Source organism: Tachyglossus aculeatus, chromosome 14, assembly GCF_015852505.1.
Source record: "Tachyglossus aculeatus isolate mTacAcu1 chromosome 14, mTacAcu1.pri, whole genome shotgun sequence".
Classification (NCBI taxonomy): domain Eukaryota; kingdom Metazoa; phylum Chordata; class Mammalia; order Monotremata; family Tachyglossidae; genus Tachyglossus; species Tachyglossus aculeatus.
The window spans coordinates 11658798-11679110 of record NC_052079.1 but is presented as its reverse complement, the minus strand read 5'-3'; the positions used below and the strand labels follow the sequence as shown (position 1 = coordinate 11679110).

The 20313-nt window shown below is 38.5% G+C and overlaps 1 protein-coding gene across 1 annotated transcript in view; it reads right to left on the bottom strand.

Moving 5' to 3' along the window:
* The window catches only part of SCFD1 (sec1 family domain containing 1), a 63983-nt gene that overhangs the window by 26509 nt on the left and 17161 nt on the right, over positions 1-20313 (bottom strand). The window contains exons 10-15 of the mRNA XM_038756388.1: positions 18770-18869; positions 13330-13469; positions 12248-12338; positions 10523-10596; positions 9461-9542; positions 3574-3670 (exon numbers count right to left, since the gene is read on the bottom strand). Coding sequence (XP_038612316.1) covers positions 3574-3670; positions 9461-9542; positions 10523-10596; positions 12248-12338; positions 13330-13469; positions 18770-18869 — 584 coding nt within the window. The remainder of the gene's footprint in view (positions 1-3573; positions 3671-9460; positions 9543-10522; positions 10597-12247; positions 12339-13329; positions 13470-18769; positions 18870-20313) is intronic.

Here is a 20313-nt window from a genome sequence, read left to right as displayed (position 1 = left end):
TAAATACCACTGATCGATACCCTCTCTATAAAAGAAAGTCAGTCTTTATAAAAGACCTCTTTAAAATGAATAAAGCACTGATTCTATGGCACAAAATTCAAGTTAAGCCAAGACTGTTTGAGGCAATATTTTTCACAAATTTTTAATGATGATCTATGAAACCAAATTAACCTGGAGGAAACTGAAGGAAAAGGGAAATGTACCCCTATCAACTACTTATTTTAGTAGATTAACTATAAGACAAAGCATAACTAAAGGCTTTTACTACTATGAATACTGAGAATCACAATCAACTTGAAAATAAGTCTGGACTGCCAAAACCTCTCCTATTGGATCTTATGAACATATCAAGAAGCAATGAGTATGTTTTGCAAAATTTCATCATCTATTTTACATCTATCTATTTTTCATATGGATTAGAAAATTGATGGTTTGATAAAGGAAAAGTGCAGAGAACACAGTTGTCTTTACAAGTATTATTTGGACATTCCAGGAGAAAAGTACTAAACTTAAAATGGCTTTCTTCCAGGATTTCATAATTAACTGCTCTTATTGCTTAAGTTCTTTCAACAAATTGCTGCAGAACCATTCCTAAAGAAGTCGGCACTTCTTGAAGCACCATCTATTACTACAACAAAAAGCTTTCTGTATCAATGTAGTAGTTTTTATTAGAAACTGAAAATGCTACACAGTAACCTAAAGATTTAAAGCAGTACATGATTTAACTACAAAGCCAAGTCCACTCAAAACAACCAGGAAATGAAGCAATTCCCTGGAAGATCCTGAAGGGAGGATTTTAGGGAAAAAAAGGAAAGAAAAGAAAAAAGAAAAGCTCGGCCCAGATCCCTACTCTGAAAATAGCCCAGGAACAATTTTCTTCCTGTTTTTTAAGGTCACCTTTCCGGGAACAATATTTTTTTCTCTATGCTTCCCAGGATTCAAGGTCAAAATAATCCCATTTCATCTTGACCACACTCTGATGAACAAGTTTCCAACACAACCTTAATGGCTTCCAAAGTCAAGCTGAGATGGAATGAAAAACAAAGCTTCTCTCAAAATGAGTCCCACCTTCCCCAACGCAAAACTGCCACAGGACATTCTGGGCCCTGCCTCCTACTGTTCCACTGGCAATTCCCCTGATATATCTGGTTAGAACATGCCAGGACTGTAGTTTCCAATTTCACCACGATTACAAAATAAGCATGTTCAACAGCAAGATCAAAAACCACTTGGACACCAAAGAAAAATTTGGCCTGACGATCTCAGCAGGTGACCGGAAAATAAAGTTATCTTAGGACCTCACAGTTTGAATGAAACCTAATAATCCAAGGCCTCATTGCTCATATTAATTCGGCTTCTTTGTAGTACAAAAATTAATAATTGGAAAAAACATTTGGGTAGCCTAATAGGACCTTTTGATATTTTTCATTCTATCCTGAGAGCAAAAGAATTCTTTATTTATGAGGGACCTATTATTTACACAATCAGGAACAAGGTGAACTTATTTTTGCTCCTTCATTCAGAATTTTTGGGTGACACGACTGAGGACAGCACATGGGTTAGGAAAAAGATCCTAAAAAGACTCTTTCCCTATTTTTTTTTAGAAGTTAGCAGTCTCACTACAAATGGCAGAAAAAGCAAACGTGGAAAGGTCCAAGCTGAGGTGACCAGCTAATGCCAAATGAAGTCTTAGGCTGGGTTTGCACAGGGCAGGTACCTAAAGTTTTGCTTTTAGCCAATACCTATAAGGGGCATATAGCAGGGAGGAAGCTAAGCAGCCATGACCAATAGCTGGAGTTAAACATGGTTGAAGGAAGATAGGAAGGAGTCAGGGGAATGAGAGGTTGAAGACATCAGTGATAGGAGGGAAAGGTGGATTTTAGAGGGAGCAAATTTGATGCAAAGGTGGAAGTGTTGGCCTTCTACACAGAGATACCAGGGAAGAAGGTCAGCGTCTAGGGAGGGGGATAAGATTGAGGAAGGGGAGGCCCTACTCTGGGGGCTTCTATTTAGAGCAAACATCCTCAATTAAGGATCTCCCCAAAGTAACTGAAACAGACATGGGCACTCAATTTTGGCTACTGGGGGTGACTTTTTGAGGAGACACTAGATATTCTGGGGAGACCGCTTTCCCCCAACATACATCTGGGAGTCTTTGGAAGTGACCTCAAGGACTGGGGAGAGAAGGGATGGACGGTGGGGGAAAGGATAGAAGGTGGGGAAGGGCTAGATGGTGGGAGAAAGGACATGACACACACTTAGTAGCCCAAGGGAGTCACATGCCCTAGAGGACCTCTCCAATATTTAAATCTCTCTATTCCGGACCCCTGTCAGAGGTCCCATTGCGAGGGTGCTCGTGGTCCTAGGGTGGGTGGTTGGGTGTGCTGAGGAAAAATGGAGGAGATACTAACCAGTGCCCTGCCTGCACAGGACCAAGCTTGTGGGGATGGTTTCAATTTCTCCAGTTGTTGCTGGAGAGCAACATTTTCATAATGATCAGGCCAAGTACCATATAAAAAAATGTTTGCCCTAGATAACTTTAAAGCCTGCTATACCACTTATGTATACAGTATAGTGTAAAGACTACAGGAAAATGTAAAATGTCAGAGGGCTCAGGACCAGAATTCTAGATTACTTTAGCTTGAGTAGTGACTCCTTGTTTTCGTACCCGGAATATCTGAATGTTTGAGAACTATGTCTGTCTCTCCCCCTCGCCCCCTCTCCATCCCCCCCATTTTACCTCCTTCCCTTCCCCACAGCACCTGTATATATGTATATATGTTTGTACATATTTATTACTCTATTTATTTATTTTACATGTACATATCTATTCTATTTATTTTATTTTGTTAGTATGTTTGGTTTTGTTCTCTGTCTCCCCCTTTTAGACTGTGAGCCCACTGTTGGGTAGGGACTGTCTCTATATGTTGCCAACTTGTTCTTCCCAAGTGCTTAGTACAGTGCTCTGCACACAGTAAGTGCTCAATAAATACGATTGATGATGATGATGATGATTTATTCCACTATTCCCTTCCATTTTAGAGAGTAAAAATAAAACAAAAGCAACATTTAATATCAGAATACAAAAATTTGCCTTAGGAATGGATAGACTTAAGATTTATATTCCATTTATAAAAAAACCTCACTCCCTTCAAAGTATCTGAATTAAATTCTAAATGATAATACTCTGCAACCTTTCACAGATGTGGCAAACAACTAACTAAAACCAGTAATAATTAAAAAGAAATTTGCAGTGTGGTCAAATTGCACTTGCATAGATGCTTTAGCTTAGAATTTGGTTTTAGAAAATTTAAATGGCAATCATTAATCTAAAGTGTTACCAAGAAATGTTTGATTAAAAAAATACAGGATGCACACTTTGATGCATCAAAAAATAACGCTGTTTCAGTAATTCAGCAGCATATGTCTTACCTAATTATATTAGCGATCAATATGCCTTATCTAATTATATCTGTATTCCCATGACAGTGCTCCAATTCAGGATCAAAAGTGGGAAAATGGTAGATTCATCCCATCTGATGTTTACTGCAACCTCAGATTAGTGGTACTTACCATCCGGGTCAGATATCATGTCCAGAAGAGATTTATCCAGAGTGGTTTTGCTCATTATTTTTTCTTCATACTCGAAATATACATCTAGTTTTCGTGTCTGTTTTAAAATAACCGTGAAAAAAATTATCAATTTATGTAGGAAAATACTGACCAGATTGTCCATCTAGCCTTAAATTCATTTATTTTCTAAAAGAAAACTACACAGCATAAAATTAGTAGTGACAGGGAAGATATAGCCTAAGTGACTGAATTCATTTTAACTGATGTAAGTTAGCAAAATTTTAATTAGAGACCAGGAAGCAGTGATGTGTGTCAAACCCACTGACTCAGACAGCTGAGATCAAACAAATATCGGAGTGAACTTAACTGTTGGCAATATAAGGAAAAAGAAATTCTTTGCCATATCCATGCTGAAATGGAAACTCTAATTAGAGATTTCACTCTGTATTTTCAAGCAACGAATGCTAAGGCATTTTTAAACAGCCCAGTAAGCCAAAAAGCTCTAAATCCAATATGTTTCAATGGAATCTTTCTCTACAAATTTCCCAGGTTATGATTTTGAATCTTTGCCTTGTCGGTGAATTCATCAATCCACACTTGCCCAAAATGTTACTGGTTTTCAAATCCCTTCAATTACCCAAAATAAGACTGCTAGGCATGAAACAAAAATTCCCGTAGTTACAGATAATTAGCCCTTCGCTCTACAATGCACTACTACCTGAAAGAGTCACTGTTGCCTGCATATATCCCACACGGATGCCCTTGCCATTTTCCAGTCCTGGGCCGTATAGTTGTGCGACGGACAACAGCGAACTACCATACAAATGAAATAAATACATATTGCTGCTCTTGGATTCTTATTTTTTAATTTTCCAAGGAAGTGGAAGAGTTTTCCCCAACACTTACTACACCTGCTGCTGCTGATGTCTCAGGAATATTCTGTTCTGTTACCAGTCTGTTGAACCACTATCACTGCCCAGCTATCTCACAATGTGTCCTGCTGGGAGAGGGGAGACTGGGCAAGAGAGTGTGGACGTCTCCTCACAGGTCACCACAACTACTATTAAAACAATTCAAGTGCACATCTTGGGCAGTAGAATACACTTCTCTCTTAACCACTAGTGCCTGAGAAATGCTCACCCAAATGGGAAGGGGCTAGATGAAGTACACTACTATACTTTCAAGGGCACAGTGGGCAAGTGAATCTCTCAATAATACTCACATCCATCATACAACTTTACCTTCAAATCTCCCAAGCGCTCAGTACAGTGCTCTGCATACAGTAAGCGCTCAAATAATACGACTGATTGTTTTAAATCCAAGGACAGAACTGAATGAAGTCTCTGGTCTCCAGAGGCCTAAGTGATCAACTGAAACCCGACAACTACCTCTAAAGTAAAATGTGCTTCGGTTCCATCATTAGTGCAAACGTGTCAATGATGAAGATCAATAAAAGAAAAAAAATTGTGAAATATCTGGATAGCGAGCCCAAAGTTTGGTGAATGCAAGGCATTTTTTTTTTTTTTTTAGTGTGAGGAGGCTTAAGTTGTGGAAGAGAACATTAAGGGAGGGGAGGATTATAGGAGCTAATCGAGGTAAGGGACGATAGGGGACAATGGCACAAGTAGAGGGGTTTGATTTTAAGAGTTCCACTTGAAAGACAGATGGGAAGGAGGAAGAAGGCTGTGGTGGGAACAGAAGAGTGTTCAAGTGGCTTCACAAAGAGAAGAAAGCTGACCTGCACGACTGAACTCAATACAGAGAAACCTGTTGGTTAAAAAAAAACTGAAGGACTTTTCAAAACCGAAAAGGAGACCACAAATAATTATTAAACTATTGGGTTATGGCTGACTGCCTAAGTCACTAACTTTTTAAAAACATCAACCCACAGTGTTAAATAAGGAGTCACTTATTCAAGCCCTAAGTGACAAATATTTACTATATTACTAGTACAGGTTGTGATAAATCTAAGCTTTCTTGCCAACATTCCACTGAAAGTTTCATTTAGCCAGAAAACTGCCAGGAACTTTGACTAATTAATTTCTGGTTTCCACTTGCTAGGCTTCAGAAATGATCCAAGGCAATGTGGAAAACAGTTGGAAACCAAACATCTAAAGTTAGGAAGACAGCCTAAAACCTTAATAAAATAAATTACTATATGCTATTTGAGATGCTTGCCTAAAAGCCACAATATCCTTGCTGATTAAAGTGACTGTTCTTGTTAGTAGCATTCTGAATAACTAATGCATGAAAACCTTAATATTTCCACTGCTGAAATCCAAACAAGCTTATAGCTATGGTCTCCCAACTTTTGGGTAAAGCATTTCTCTGCTCTAGCTGGATTACTCTTTCTCTCAATTTCCAGAAGATGGGTGGAACCACTGCTCCCACCATGGTCAGAGGTAGGCTCTGGGTTTGGTGTCTCTGATTTTGGGGCACCAAAAAAGAATTTTCAAGGATCTGGGAGCTATGACACTCCTTCAACCCATCTGGGATGTATGGCACTCCACTGGCTTGACTACACCAAAATAATTCTCAAGCAGTTATACATAGAGAATTTACCAAAACTTGGTTTCCACTTTCAAAGTCATCACTGTAATCAAAGCCAGAGAATCCCTAGAAGTCAATGGTAAAGCCTGCAGAGATTTTTTTTTTTTAAAGCACAGAAGAAGAGACTGCTTAGATCTGCAAATCTTTGGGCTCTAAGGGGCCTTAAGGAAATGCCACGGAATTTCAAAGCTATCACTGTCGATGCCTCATTCTTGCTTCTCCCACCTCCGAACACTCATGCTCTTCCTCCGGCCTGGAACTCTCTGCCCTTGAAATCTGCAAGATCACAGCTCTCCCTTTCTCCAAAACACTTCTGAAATCTCACCTCCTGGAAAGGGGCTTTCCCTGAATAATTTTTCTATTTTCTAGGTTACAATCTTCCCATTACTACCTCAGCACTTTGCCCCACCCCACTGTGGCTGCACTCACAAACACCTATAATACTTCTGTATATACTGATTTACCTATTCTACTGCTTGAGCACTTATTCTCCAGATATCCACCCTTCCATTCTCTTCTATTTTCTGTACACTAGAATGTAAAATTCTTGAGGGAACGAATCACATATTCTACTATTCTAGAGAGTATTATTCTACTATACTCTCTAGTGGATAGAGTACAGGTCTGGGAGTAAGAGGGACCTGGGTTCTGATCCCAGCTCTACCACTTGCCTGTGGTGTGACCTTGGGCAAGTCACACAACTTCTCTGTGCCTCAGTTACCTCATCTGTAAATTGGAGATTAAGACTTTAAGCCTCATATGGGACATGGATTGGGTCCAATCTGATTAGACCTAGCGCTTAGTACAGTGCCTGGGACATAGTAAGTGCTTAACAAACACTATTTAAAGCAAAAAAAAAACCACCCAGAATATTCTCCCAGATGTTTAAGATACTGCTCTGTAAACAGAAGGCCCTCAATGTTTGACTGATACCTTCAGAAAGGGAACAAAGTTGACTGTGGTATCCTATGCTTTCCCCTATTTGCAAGGTATTAGCAAACCTGATTTTTAATTGACTATTGTTCAACATCAGTAACCACAAACTATCAAGACTTCTCAACAGGTGATTTTACATTCTACTGTGGTCTTTCCCAGCATACCAGGTGGCACTTAACATATACTCTACAGAATAAGCTGTAAAGTGATTCTCTTCTTTATTACTGTTTACATTAAGTACTTACTCTAAGCTAACTCTATCTTACATAAAAGACAGATTGGACCAAATCCCTTCTCCACACAGAACTCACAATCTAAAAGGCAGAGAGAGCAGGTATCTCAGGTCCATTTTACAGATGAGGAAACTGAGGTCCAGCAAGGTTAAGTAACTTGCCCACAGTCCCACACCAAGCCAGTGGGAGAACTGAAACTGGAACCCGAAGTGTCCTTCCTGCTTCAAAGTCCTGTGCTCTTTCCAGCAGGTCATGCTGCCTCCCAGTTTTTGTTTTATTATGGGAATATGAGGGCAATCTTTTAAAATGTATTTTGCTTTAGCTTCATCAACAGCGTTTACTGATTATAATTCATTTGTTGTTATAGCATAACAATAGACTAGGTACTTGGGGAAATATATAAAAGAAGGTGAAGGCATAATCCTTGGCCTAAAGGGATTTACAATGTACTGCACCTAGATCATCACTGGGGTCTCGACTATCAGGGCTTACTATTTTCCTAGGAAAGTTTTAGTTCTCAATCAGGGAATGTTAATTTCCTTTCCTACATTGACCTTTCAGTTTTGAAGGATATAGTGAGTGCGCTTTTAAAAAATGGCATAACATAGGGGTTGCATCCTATTCTCAAAAGAAGTTCAATTTACCAGGGCCCAGATCGGGGTGGTCCACATCTTGCCTTAACGGGGACCCCGAGATTTGTGGACCACTCCCACTCTCTTCCCCCTCGAACTTTCTCAGGACCCTCCTCTGGGCTCAGACAGGCTAGCTATTTGGCTGAATGTAGGAAAGCTACACTGCACATGGTTTCCTTCTTTGGGGAAACATTGCTTCTCTAAACTGTAAGCTGCTTGTGGTCATGGAACGTGTCCACTAATTCCGTTGTACTCTCCCAAGTGCTTAGTACAGCGCTCTGCTTACAGTAAGAGCTCAATAAATGCCACTGACTGGCTGACACTCCGCTTTTACAATTGCACTGTAAATTTAGGCTTTGATGAAGTACTCCAGGAATGATAACTATAGCTTTTAGGTATAGTAAAAGTATAAAAACCCCCTCCACAATCACAATTTAAATTCGAATAGATTGGGTTGTTGAGCGATGTTTACGAACAGCCCTTGCAATAGAGTAGATGATCCATTACCCCATACATAACTGAATGAAGCAGGGAAAATCCTACTCAACTGATTTTATATTTCCAGGCTTCTCAGAATCCTTCCAGCTTATCAGGCTATCTATGTAAATCATCAAAAGTCAGTGAGAAAGTCACTCAAGAACTACTGTATGCCAATGACTGTTTCTGATGAGCACACACAAGCAGAACTGCAAAGGGTTTGTTTTTGATATGACCACCCAGAAGAGCCAGTGCTGAGAAAGGCTGATAATCACCATGAAGATGACAGAAATAATGTTCCAGTTGGCACCAGAGTAACTCAACTTGTACTCATACATCTTTACTGGTAAATTAGGTAAATGGAAAAAATCTCAGTGCCCTGGAGATTCTAGTTTCAGAGTGAGTTAATTTTTTTTACATGAATAGGCACTATATTTCCAAAAAGTACTCTTCTAATTCACTAAAGCAGCGGTTCCAATGTTACTGTCAGCTTCCAATATACAGATCTTAGAAAACTAGCTAAAATGGATCCATAAAACAGCTCCAGGTTCATTTTTCTCTGCACCACTTTATATATAGGAGAGTACCAGGCATAACCCAATTCCGTACTTTGCTACCAAGGCAACTCTTTATCAAAAATTGTAGTGATTGTGAAGCTTTGGGAAACTAGTGATTATACACAGCAAATCACAGACAGAACCATAGTCCACAAATCCACACTTTAAAAAAAATCCAGATCTTTAGTGTTACTATCCAGTCAAGATTATCGAACTCACAAAGTCAGTGCAACATCAATGAGAGAACAGGACTAGTGCTGACAAACCTTTCTCTTTAACTCTTATGCAGATTGTTCTGTGACCTCACAGTCTAATTATCTGTAACTATGAGAGTCGAAGGTTCCAATTATTTGAGCCTTAACATCACTCCACAAGAAGAACACAAAATTAACCTCATGTAATTCACATCTTTAAAGGGCTGAGAACATCTGAAGATAAAAGTTTCCATCATAATATCAACAGAGTGATACAGAACCACACATTTTTTTGCACTAAATTATACCTTTATATGCTCCAAAACCGCAGTTGCGACGTTGGTATGGAGATCGATGAGTCTTTTCTTTTCAAGAAGTTCTGGAAGAGAGCTGAAAAAAACAAGATAAAAATTATTCACTGTATTTCCTAGGGAAGTTGTGAATTAATAATAATGGTATTCGTTAAATGCTTACTATGTGCCAGGCACAGAACTGGGGTGGATACAAGCAAAGAGTCCCTGTCCCATATGAGGCTCACAGTCTCCATTCCCATTTTGCAGAGGAGGTAACTGAGGTACAGAGAACTGAACTGATTTGCCCAAGGTCACACTGCAGATACCTGAATTTTCCCCCTAAAATATCTAGAATGATGAAATAATTTCCCAAAGAGTTTTAATTTACTTAATAGTTGCTTTTAATCTCTAAATGAGAAAACTGTCAGCATGTACTCACTGACAAAATATACAATTTGGTTGCTAGAATCTCAATAGCTGTCCTTAAAGGTATGGAATTTCAAACAGAATTAGTTTCTGGAAATTGGGAGTTCTGAATGCTATTTCTTAGTGACCTCTCCCTCTAACCTCCTTTCACCTTCCTGCCAGCTACTTCTTACAGAAATTCTGAAGGAGCCTGTCCAGGAATCACATACACAAAATTCCTGCACCTTCCAAAGCATGCCAAAGCTTTGGAATAGTAATAAAAACAGTATAGGCATTCCCTGTTTTGCCTCTTTTTTTACTTGAATAATAATTATAAGTATGGTATTTATTACACACATGTCTTATGCACTGGGTAGAAACAAGGTAATCATGTTGGACAAAGTCCCTGTCCTACATGAGGCTCACAGTCTGAGTAGGATTTAATCCCCTTTTTACAGATGGGGACACCAAAGCCCAGAGAAGTTAAGTGACTTGGCCAAAGTCCTAGAAGAGGCAAATTGCAGAGCTGAGATTCACTAAAAGCCAGGTTCTCTGACTATCAGGCTCTTGCTCTTTCAACTAGGCCATGCTGCTTTCCTTGGTATGTCACTTGAAAATGAATCCTATCAGCAAAAATAATTTTGAAAAGTGTCATTATTGTTATCTATTTACCTAACAGCTGAAGTCAGTTTGGCCGTATTGTCAGACAGCATACTAATGGCACCTTCATCTTCTCCTTCTAAGCCCTGTAAAATAAGTAGGTAGGCCACATAGGAAACAATCTCAATCACATGCATAAATAACAACCTGTTCCCTTCAAAGCCCTACTGAGAGCTCACCTCCTCCAGGAGATCTTCCCAGATTGAGACCCCTCCTTCCTCTCCCCCTCCCCACTCCCCTGCCCTACCTCCTTCCATTCCCCACAGCACCTGTATAAATGTTTGTACAGACTTATTACTCTATTTTACTTGTACATATTTACTATTCTATTTATTTTATTTTGTTAATATGTTTTGTTTTGTTGTCTGTCTCCCCCTTCTAGACTGTGAGCCCGTTGTTGGGTAGGGACCATCTCTATATGTTGCCAACTTGTACTTCCCAAGAGCCTAGTACAGTGCTCTGTACACAGTAAGCGCTCAATAAATACGATTGAATGAATACCCAATAAGGTATATGTTCCAAGTTTAATAATGCTACTGTGATTGGCCCTAATCCTGGATAGTGATTATTGTTTCAATAGCAATCTGTAACTTCATATCCCAAAAGCCGGGAGGTGTCCCACCTTTATGTAAGCACTTTGCGAACAAGAGGGCACTGAGAACAAGGGGCTGGAAAGAGAAAAGCAAAAAATGAAGGAGAGCGGAGAGAGACGAAGAGTGTCACCTAGTGAAAAGGGTATGGATTTAGGAGTCAAGAGATGTGGGTTCTAATCCTGGCTCCACTACTTACCTGCTGTGTGACTTTGGACAAGTCACCTAACCTCTCTGTGCCTCAGTTCCCTCATCTGTAAAATGGGGACTAAATATCTGTTAGCTTGTATCTATCCCAGCATACTTAATACAGGGCTTGGCAACTAGTAAGTACTTAAGTTCCACTATTATTATTATAAGTACTACAAGGGTGGGCAAAATGAAAGACAGAAAAATGCCTGAGGAGAAATGGAATAGATAAGTGAGAAAAAGAAGAGAATGGAGGATACACAGGAAAAAGGGGAATCAGGAAAATCCCTGAAACATTTTCCAAGTCCTAGCTAGTTTAATCCCATTTCCTGTGAAAAATGTCCTAATTTACCATGCAAAGGTTGTTAATATCCTGAACATACACTAAAGGAGAAATTACCCACATTTATCTATTTCTTTGACAGTGCATTTTTCTCTGTCATTTATCACTGATAGATAGGAGGTGATCTTCCAGTTACAGTGTAGCAGCCTCAATTACCAGTAAAAAAATTTCTATCTCATAACTTAGCAATAACAGAAGTTGACAATACATACTTTTATCAATTTTCCTGAAATACTTTTTAGAACATTTAGCCAGGCTTAAAACACTATTTTTTTCTTTACTTTTCTTCAGAGAAATGATCCAGAAGACACTTATAGGTCTCTTCAAATCCTATGATTCTAGTTTAGATTCTCTCTCTTTGGGACAAGGATACATCCACCTGCCAGCCCCCATATCCTTCTAGCCACAAACTGATAATGAATATAAAACTGACAACAACCTGCCCATAACCTCCACTTGAATCCTGGCTTTATTTCTCCATATGAGTTGAAGGGGCAACTTTACAATCATTTTTAAAGTAAAGCCTTTATTCAAACTAGCACTATATCACACTTCTACTTCCCATCCGATCCAGGCCATCTCCCAAATATCCCCATATAAAGACCATCACTTTACCATAATGCTTTTAAGCCGTTTGACCTCATCCTCCTGAGCTCTGTAAGACTCCAGCTCTTGCTGAACAGACTCTGCTACTTCTGGGAAAGGACTAAAGCAGTATTATACAAGAGCAACTATTAGTAGCAAATACACATACATATTGCTCAAGGTCAATTTGAGATCTATATTTTTATCACTGGACGGAAATGGGGAATAGTTCCTTATTTCATGCTAAGTATACAATAAATGTGCATGTTGAATGAACAAAAGATAATGCTTGTGTTATCCTGAAATTACATACCTTTCCTGAATGCTCCCTATTCTACGCATGTGCAGACATAAGTGAATGGTATTTTTAGGAATTCCATATAAAATACGGATACTTCAGTTTAATAATTATTTCTGAATATCAACTTTTACCTCCTATTTCTATTAATTTAAACAACAGCATTTAAAGACTCAAGTACTATGAAGCAACAAGCAATTCCAGCATCAGTAAAAAATCAAAATGGCCGACAAGTATGTTTGCAAAATGATTATCCTAGCAGCACACAAACTGCAGTTGCTATGATTTTTGAAATCACTTAGGATTTTCACAAAAAAATACTAAAAAAAAGAATAAACAATTCCATGAACACAGCTGAAGGTCCTAAAAACAAAAAGTTAAAATAAGGTTTTTTTCCAATTCACTACATCTTAATATCCCCAGATGCTTTTGTAAAAGGAAATAATTTGTCCAGATGACTGACTTCTGTTGCCAACCTCTGCATATAGGAAGCTATTTTTCAGCTCTATTATTCATCTATGCTTGTGAGTCATTCTGGTACTAAAATGAGCCCACTTCTGAAATACTCAAGTCACCTAATGAAATATATACACATCTGAATATTTCAGACAACTTGGAACTAGAAACAGGGAATGGATCTAACAGATGAATACTATACCCCAACATTAATGTCATTGTAACTGCACAGGGAGGAACTGCTATAACACTTTTTGCCTTTTTTAAGTTGACAGATTCAAAGCAGCTATCATCTTATGTTCTTAATTAGAAACTAATCTTTATTTTTTCAAATACATTTTGATTTGGTTCTACTTACCTGCCTTTATGCTTCTGCCAAAATTTATCAGTTGCTGTTAAATCATATGACTTCTTATTTTTTCTCTTTGGCCTTGCACCAGCTGGAGAATTTTCCGTACCTGAAGATTCCTCCAAACTGACTCTGTTTAGATGAAAATCCTGGAAAATATTAACCTTGATTTAAGCACATCATCATCATCATCATCAATCGTATTTATTGAGCGCTTACTATGTGCAGAGCATGGAATCGATACTCTTAGGTAAAAGCAGTGTGGCCTCATGGAAAGAGCGAAGGCCTGCAAGTCGGAGGACCTGGGTCCTAATCCTTGCTCTAAGTGCGCTGACTGCTATGTAACCTTGGACAAGTCACTTAATTTCTCTGTGCCTCAATTTCCTCACATGTAAAGTGGAGATTAGTCTTCCTCCCTCCAGTTCAGACTGTGAGCTCCATGTTGGAGGGGTACTGTGCCCAACGTAATTACCTTGTATCTATGCCAGAACCTGTCACAAAGTAAGCACTTTAACAAGTATCATTTTAAAAAAAGCGGCTATTCTACTATCAAAGAAAGTAATACAGGATAGTATATTTCAGTCTACAATCTTTAGGGTAATGAAAACGGTGCCTTTATATTGATGAAAAAGTAGGATTCCAAAGATGAGACCTGAGCAAAGAGGACAAAAAAATCATCATTTTAAGTCAGGGCAGGCCACAAGCCAGGGCCCTGAGCTATGGTGTTATTGTTGCACTTGTACCCTCCGGGGCGGCTGTGACGATTAAATACAACAGAACTGGATTTATAGACAGCCCTGCTTTGCCCTCTTAGTGTCAGGAAATGGATCACACAAAGCACCCATAGTTCTGACACGCAGCCATGCTGCCATGGGGCAGCCCTAGAAAATCTTGAAGAACATTTCAGAATAGTGAAATTTACTAAGCAATTACCAGACCCCGATCTAATGGTGGCATTACATTATCTGAAGGCCCATGAGCACTGTATTAAGATCTCGGGAATATTTCCTGACTCTGATGCGATGAAGAGAATATATCCATCGTGCCACACTACTGTCTGAAACCACACTGCAATACCAGAAGCATGTGGTCAGTGATATCCTTCAGTAGCTGATCCAGAAAGTTAGAAGTTCAAGACCAATTTTACAGTGGTCCCCTCTGTTGCCACAAACAAAACTTTTGTTGTATCTAAACCCCGCTCTCCTCCCGGCCCCCGCAAAAAAACCCAGCCTTCCATTCCCTGAATTTCCAGCCCAGCTCCAATCACCACAATTTGAGATGCCAAATCAAATCTAAAGAGAATTCTCAAACAAAATAAGGCTGGAGCGTTGCCTAGAGGACAGGCACTTAGTACAGTGCCTGAAGTCAGAAGGACCTGGGTTTTTTGGAGTTTGTTTGGTATTTGTTAAGTGCTTACTATGTGTGAAGCACTGTTCTAAATGCTAGGGGGGATACAAGCTTTAATTCTGATTCTAGTGGTTTAAAAAAACAAAACAAAAAAAATTCCCAAACTAAACAAAAAAAAACTGTCAATATGAGCTCAAGTCAAAAAAAAACCCATAATTCTTCACGAACAAAAAACAGCAAGAAAGACATTAAAAAAATCACAAAATACAAAGCTACTTTTGTTAAACTCCTAAGTAAAAGTCACACCAAGTGACTTAGGAAGAACACATGTTGAAGGTAATCTTCAAACTCAAAAGCACGAAATCTGAGAAAACTTTGTTCCACATCCAAAAATCTTACAGAGCTGGAAACTTCACAAAGAAAAGCAGTGGAAATTATTTTAATAGGATGTAGTCTCTAAATAGTTTCACATTGGGTGACATTTCTTTCTAGTATGGAGTAAATTGAAGGCAAAATCATACCACGCCACCGGCACCACAGTTAAATATTAACCAATTAATCTGTTACAAACTAAATGAAAAAATGCTGAGTGAGAAGAAACTGAAGAAACTGCAGTATTAGTTTTCACAAATGTAGTCAAAGATGGCAAAAGGTGTGCGATATCAAATTAAAAAATCCAAATTCTGCTGCAATTTCAACCTATTTCCTGCTTATGATCTTCGTATAAAATGGGTAATAGCTGCTCTTCTATATTTGTACAATGTCCTCTTACACACTTAAAACTTACTGTTAAAACATTCAGCATCAGTAGCATTTACTGAATCTATACATACAGCTTAAGGACTAGGTGTTTAGGGAATACGAAATGGAAGAGACACCGCTTGTCCTTTAGTTTACAAATCTACTCATGATTCAAGTATCCCCATTCAACCATCATACTCCTGGATATCACTAGGCCTTAAGGATGCTCATTTTATATATTAATGTTGGAGAGATTTCACGTACGTGGGAAACACAAAGAGTGGAAGGTGATATGAGAAGACTATTAGATACATCAGAGGATGGATCAGAAGGGGGCTTAGCAGAGCAGGGCATGAAAAGGGATTCATTCATTCATTCAATCGGTTTTTTTGAGCGCTTACTGTGTGTAGAGCACTGTACTAACTGCTTGGGAGAGTACAATATAACAATAAACAGACATATTCACTGCCCACAATGAGCTTATAGTCTAGGGGTAGCCCTGGGGGTTGAGAAAAAGCAGAGAAGAGGGGCACTTGGGCCGACAAACCTCAAGTACAGTGGAGAGGGATGTTAGGTTCCCCACAGAATATGGGCTTCGGTAGTGGGTCCATTTTCCTGAGATGGGAGACTTACCCTTTTGTGTGGGCTGACAAAGCGTGGGGATGAAAGTGGGTTAAAATCATGGAAGCCCAATTACTTCCACCCATGGTTCCTTCAGCCTAGCTTCAATACAGCCACTGATACTTAGTAACTCACACCTGCCGCTGTTCTTGGAGCTGTGGCAGGCACCTGTATTAAATCTGCTTGGTCTGTAGTTCACCCACTTGTGTTTTACAAGATGGTACGTTCAAACAAAACTTTTTCCTTACAAACTAAGGAGGCCAAACACCAGAAAAAGATGATCTCACATCTCTTTAAAAAACACAAAAATATACACACATATAGATATACATAAAGATATATCTATATCTTAAACCCTCACCAAAGCCTGGATGAGCCCTTAATCAATAATAAGATTCCTCTTATGGCTACTATTCGTAACAATCGTATTGTTTTAACTATATAAATGTGGTACACCAATTTGCAGCTTGGCTGGCATTTTAATACTGCAATCTAGTTGTTTCCCTAGCTTCTGAAATTCAAAGCCCAATGAAAACTGATTTACATAATCATCACATAGGCAGCTTTTTACCTTCTGTAATTGAGGGCTTCTAAAATTTATATTTTAGCCAATTCTTCATAAAAATATGGGCACTCTGAAAGAATGGGTCAGGCTTTCACAGGCCCCTGGTTTTACAATCAAACTCCAACCACCTCCACTCCTCTTGAAGAGAAAACCACATACTTCCTAGTGATAGGTAAATGACGTGGGGGTGGAGGTTTGCTTGCAATTGTAATGCATTCATTTTTAGCTGTTCATTTTACAGTAAATGTTCAAAAGCAATTTATTTTTGTTGGTCAAATCTCCTCCAAGAGGCCTTTCTAACTAAGTCCTCATTTCTCCTATCCCCTCTCCCTCTGGATAAACGGTCAGATCAGCAGAGAGGTGGTTTGGATGGTGAGGTAAGGGCAGATTTTAGTAATAATAATAATAATAACCGTGGTATTTGTTGAGTTCTTACTATGTTGCAAGAACTGTACTAAGCACTGGGGTGGATTCAGCAAATGGGGTTGGACAGTCTCTTGTCCCACATGGGGCTCACAGTCTCAATTCCCATTTCACAGATGAGGTAACTGAGGCAGAGAGAAGTGAAGTGACTTGCCCAAGGGCATAGAGCAGACAAGCGGTGGAGCCATGATTAGAACCCTTGACCTCCTGACTCTGAGGCCCGTGCTCTATCCATTACACCGTGCTGCTTCTCACATCAATGTTGTGAAGGCAGAACCGACATGATTTGGTGAAGAAATTACTGTAATAAATTGCCATAAAAGTATATCATTATCAATAATTTTTAAAAAGCAAAAAAAAAAATCCTCTAATGATAGGGGCCACAGTAGGGGGAGTAGAGAATCAGTCAGTATAGGGACACCTGGGGAGGAGCAATGATGGGGCTAGGGGGAATTTCCCACACCACCCCATCTCCTTACTGAAACACCCACATGCTGGCTTTCCTTGGACATTTTGCTACTGGAGGTTAATGGAGCAACAATTTGAAACATTCACAGTATATTAATTTATAGGCTGGAAGGGCTAAAAATAAAGGATAGTCTTCAAAACTCTCAGAAGATAACCTTTTCGAACTTATTTTTTCCTTTCACATAATCCTTACTTATGAATTTAAAAGATTATAAACAAGGCAGAGCTAGTTACAGCTCGTTTTAAGAAACAAAATCCGTTGATAGAAAAGTTTTTCCAAGTGATACCTCCTCTACAGAGCACCTACCCCATCTTGTGGAGGTGAAGGATGTGATTGTAAAATTATAAAAATCCCAAAGATGACAAATCAGAAGTGTCAAGATTATAAATGAGATTCTAAATTTAAGTAATTTTACCCTCAGGGAAATGTATCATGAATAATATAATAATGTGGCACATATCTGGGAGGGGACATCAATAATGCGCTGCCAATGTTTAAATCAACAGGACCTGCATTAACTCCTCATTGTTGCTACCTACCAATGGAATACACTTTAGAGACATATTATAAATAATCCTTACACATTCATTCTTTCATTCATTCAATCGTATTTATCGAGCGCTTACTGTGTGCAGAGCACTGTACTAAGCACTTGGTAAGTACAAGTTGGCAACATATAGAGACGGTCCCGACCCAACAGCGGGCTCACAGTCTAGAATTCAAATGCAAAAGCAACCCACATCATAAAATAGCAAGGAACCAGTGCTTGGGTTCATAATCAGCTTTAACATTAACTGTTTAATTCTGGAACCTGAATGTTTTCTTTTTATAAAAAGTACTGGCCTTTGACAGGATGAAAATTATCCATAGCCCCTTCCAACTACCATTCCATTTTTCTTTTCCACTTCCTGGCATAACTCCTTGAACAAGATGCCAGTGAACTAACTCTATGTTCTCATGTTCCTTGACTTCATTACTTTTGACAAGGCCTGCCCTCTCCTCATATTTTTTAGCCCTGGCTTCAGCAACATCCCCCTCTTTAACTCTCCTCATACCTTTGTTTCTCTTCTTTCCCCAAGGCTTGGTTCTATCTTCCCTCTATTTTAACACAGTGGAAATTTTCTCCTTTCCCTCATATTCCTTTAGAGAGTACATCAATTTCTGTGGTTTTAACTGCTCTCTGTATCCTTATGAATTCACCCTAATTCTCGTTGTGATACTCATTCAGAAACAAATGACAACTACTGCATTTCAGCTATTAAATGCTATATTTAGTTTCTTACCAGTACATCATGAACCAAGGCTTGATAGGTCCAAGTATGGTGTAAAGGAGTTGCCAAATCGATGTTTCTGTCAACGAGGACTAATAGAGGCCTTTGGAAGCTGCAAACAAAAATGTTATAGTGTAACACTTCATAGATAGTAAGGCTAAACAAATTTTTTTTATTCACTAATTTAAAAAAAAAGCATCAGATGCTTAGCACCTCTGTCTTTATGAGGCAGCTTTGGCTTAATTGTTTACATGTGTTAGGTTGCTTAATATTTTCATTCAAAACCTTTCTGATTTTCTATTGGGTTACTAATTACACATAGTAATTCCCACTATTCAACAATTTTTTCCCAGTCTTTTGCAGCACCTATGTACTTGACTGTGTATTCCTTAAGCACTTCGATACACACCCCAGCCCCACAGTACTTATATACATAACCTTATATCTTATTTCCCCTATTTGTAATTCATTTTAATGTCTGTCTCTCCCCCTGTAGTTTGTTTGCTCTCCATGGCAGGAATGTCTACCAACTCTAGTGCACTGTACCTTCCCATGTGCTTAGTATTGTGCTCTGAACAAAGTGCTCAATAAATACCATTCATTGATTATTTCTGGAAACTAGGACACATAATTAATCATACGTTATTACAGAGGGCAGAAAATTATCTGGAAGAATTTGCTGAATCAGCTACTGCAATGTTTAACCTAGTTTCCTTAAATATGATTGATTGATTGATTAGCAAACTGGTTCCATGTTTCTATGCGCTTTTTAAAAAGAAAGCAAATATGCATTATAGTTTATAACTATCATTCTTGGAAAAAAGTAGGAATAGGGGAATCTATTTACTGAGATGATATTTCAAAATAGAAATATAACCAAATATAAACAAGTATGATTAGATAAGGTTCAACCTAGGGTTACAGTGCTTTACACATAGTGTTTCACAAATACCATAATTACTTACCCATCAAAGGAATATGGGATCATGTGCACTAGTTTAGAGTGGCATGTTGAAATAGTCTGCATTTAAAATTTTAAGATGTGGCAATGTGACAAACAAAACATTAAGTTATAAAATAAAATATCACATTAAATTGAGAAATTGAAGGCTACAGTGAAGTCTTCTTTATATGGATATCAATTTTTTTAAATATTAAACACTAAGGCAGAATTACTATTTCCAAATATATTTCCTCATTTCAAAATCATTTTCAGTAATACTTCTGTTATATCAGTTATGCTGTTCTCAGAGTAGCCACTGATTCAAAGGCAATTGGTTGTAATGCAGTTAGTTTGAATACACCACCATGTCTAACATTTTGATATAAACTCCTGTATTCCTGTATTATTATGCCCACCACCTACAATTCTCCTACAATTTCTAAAAGATTCTATATTTTTGTGGGCAGGGACTGTGTCTAACAACTCTATTGCATCGTACTCTCCCAAGCATTTGGTACTGTGCTCTCAACACAGTTAAATGCTTAATAAGTAACAGTGACTGATTATTTTATTGTATTAAACATTGGAAAGACGAAAATGTATAACGTATTGT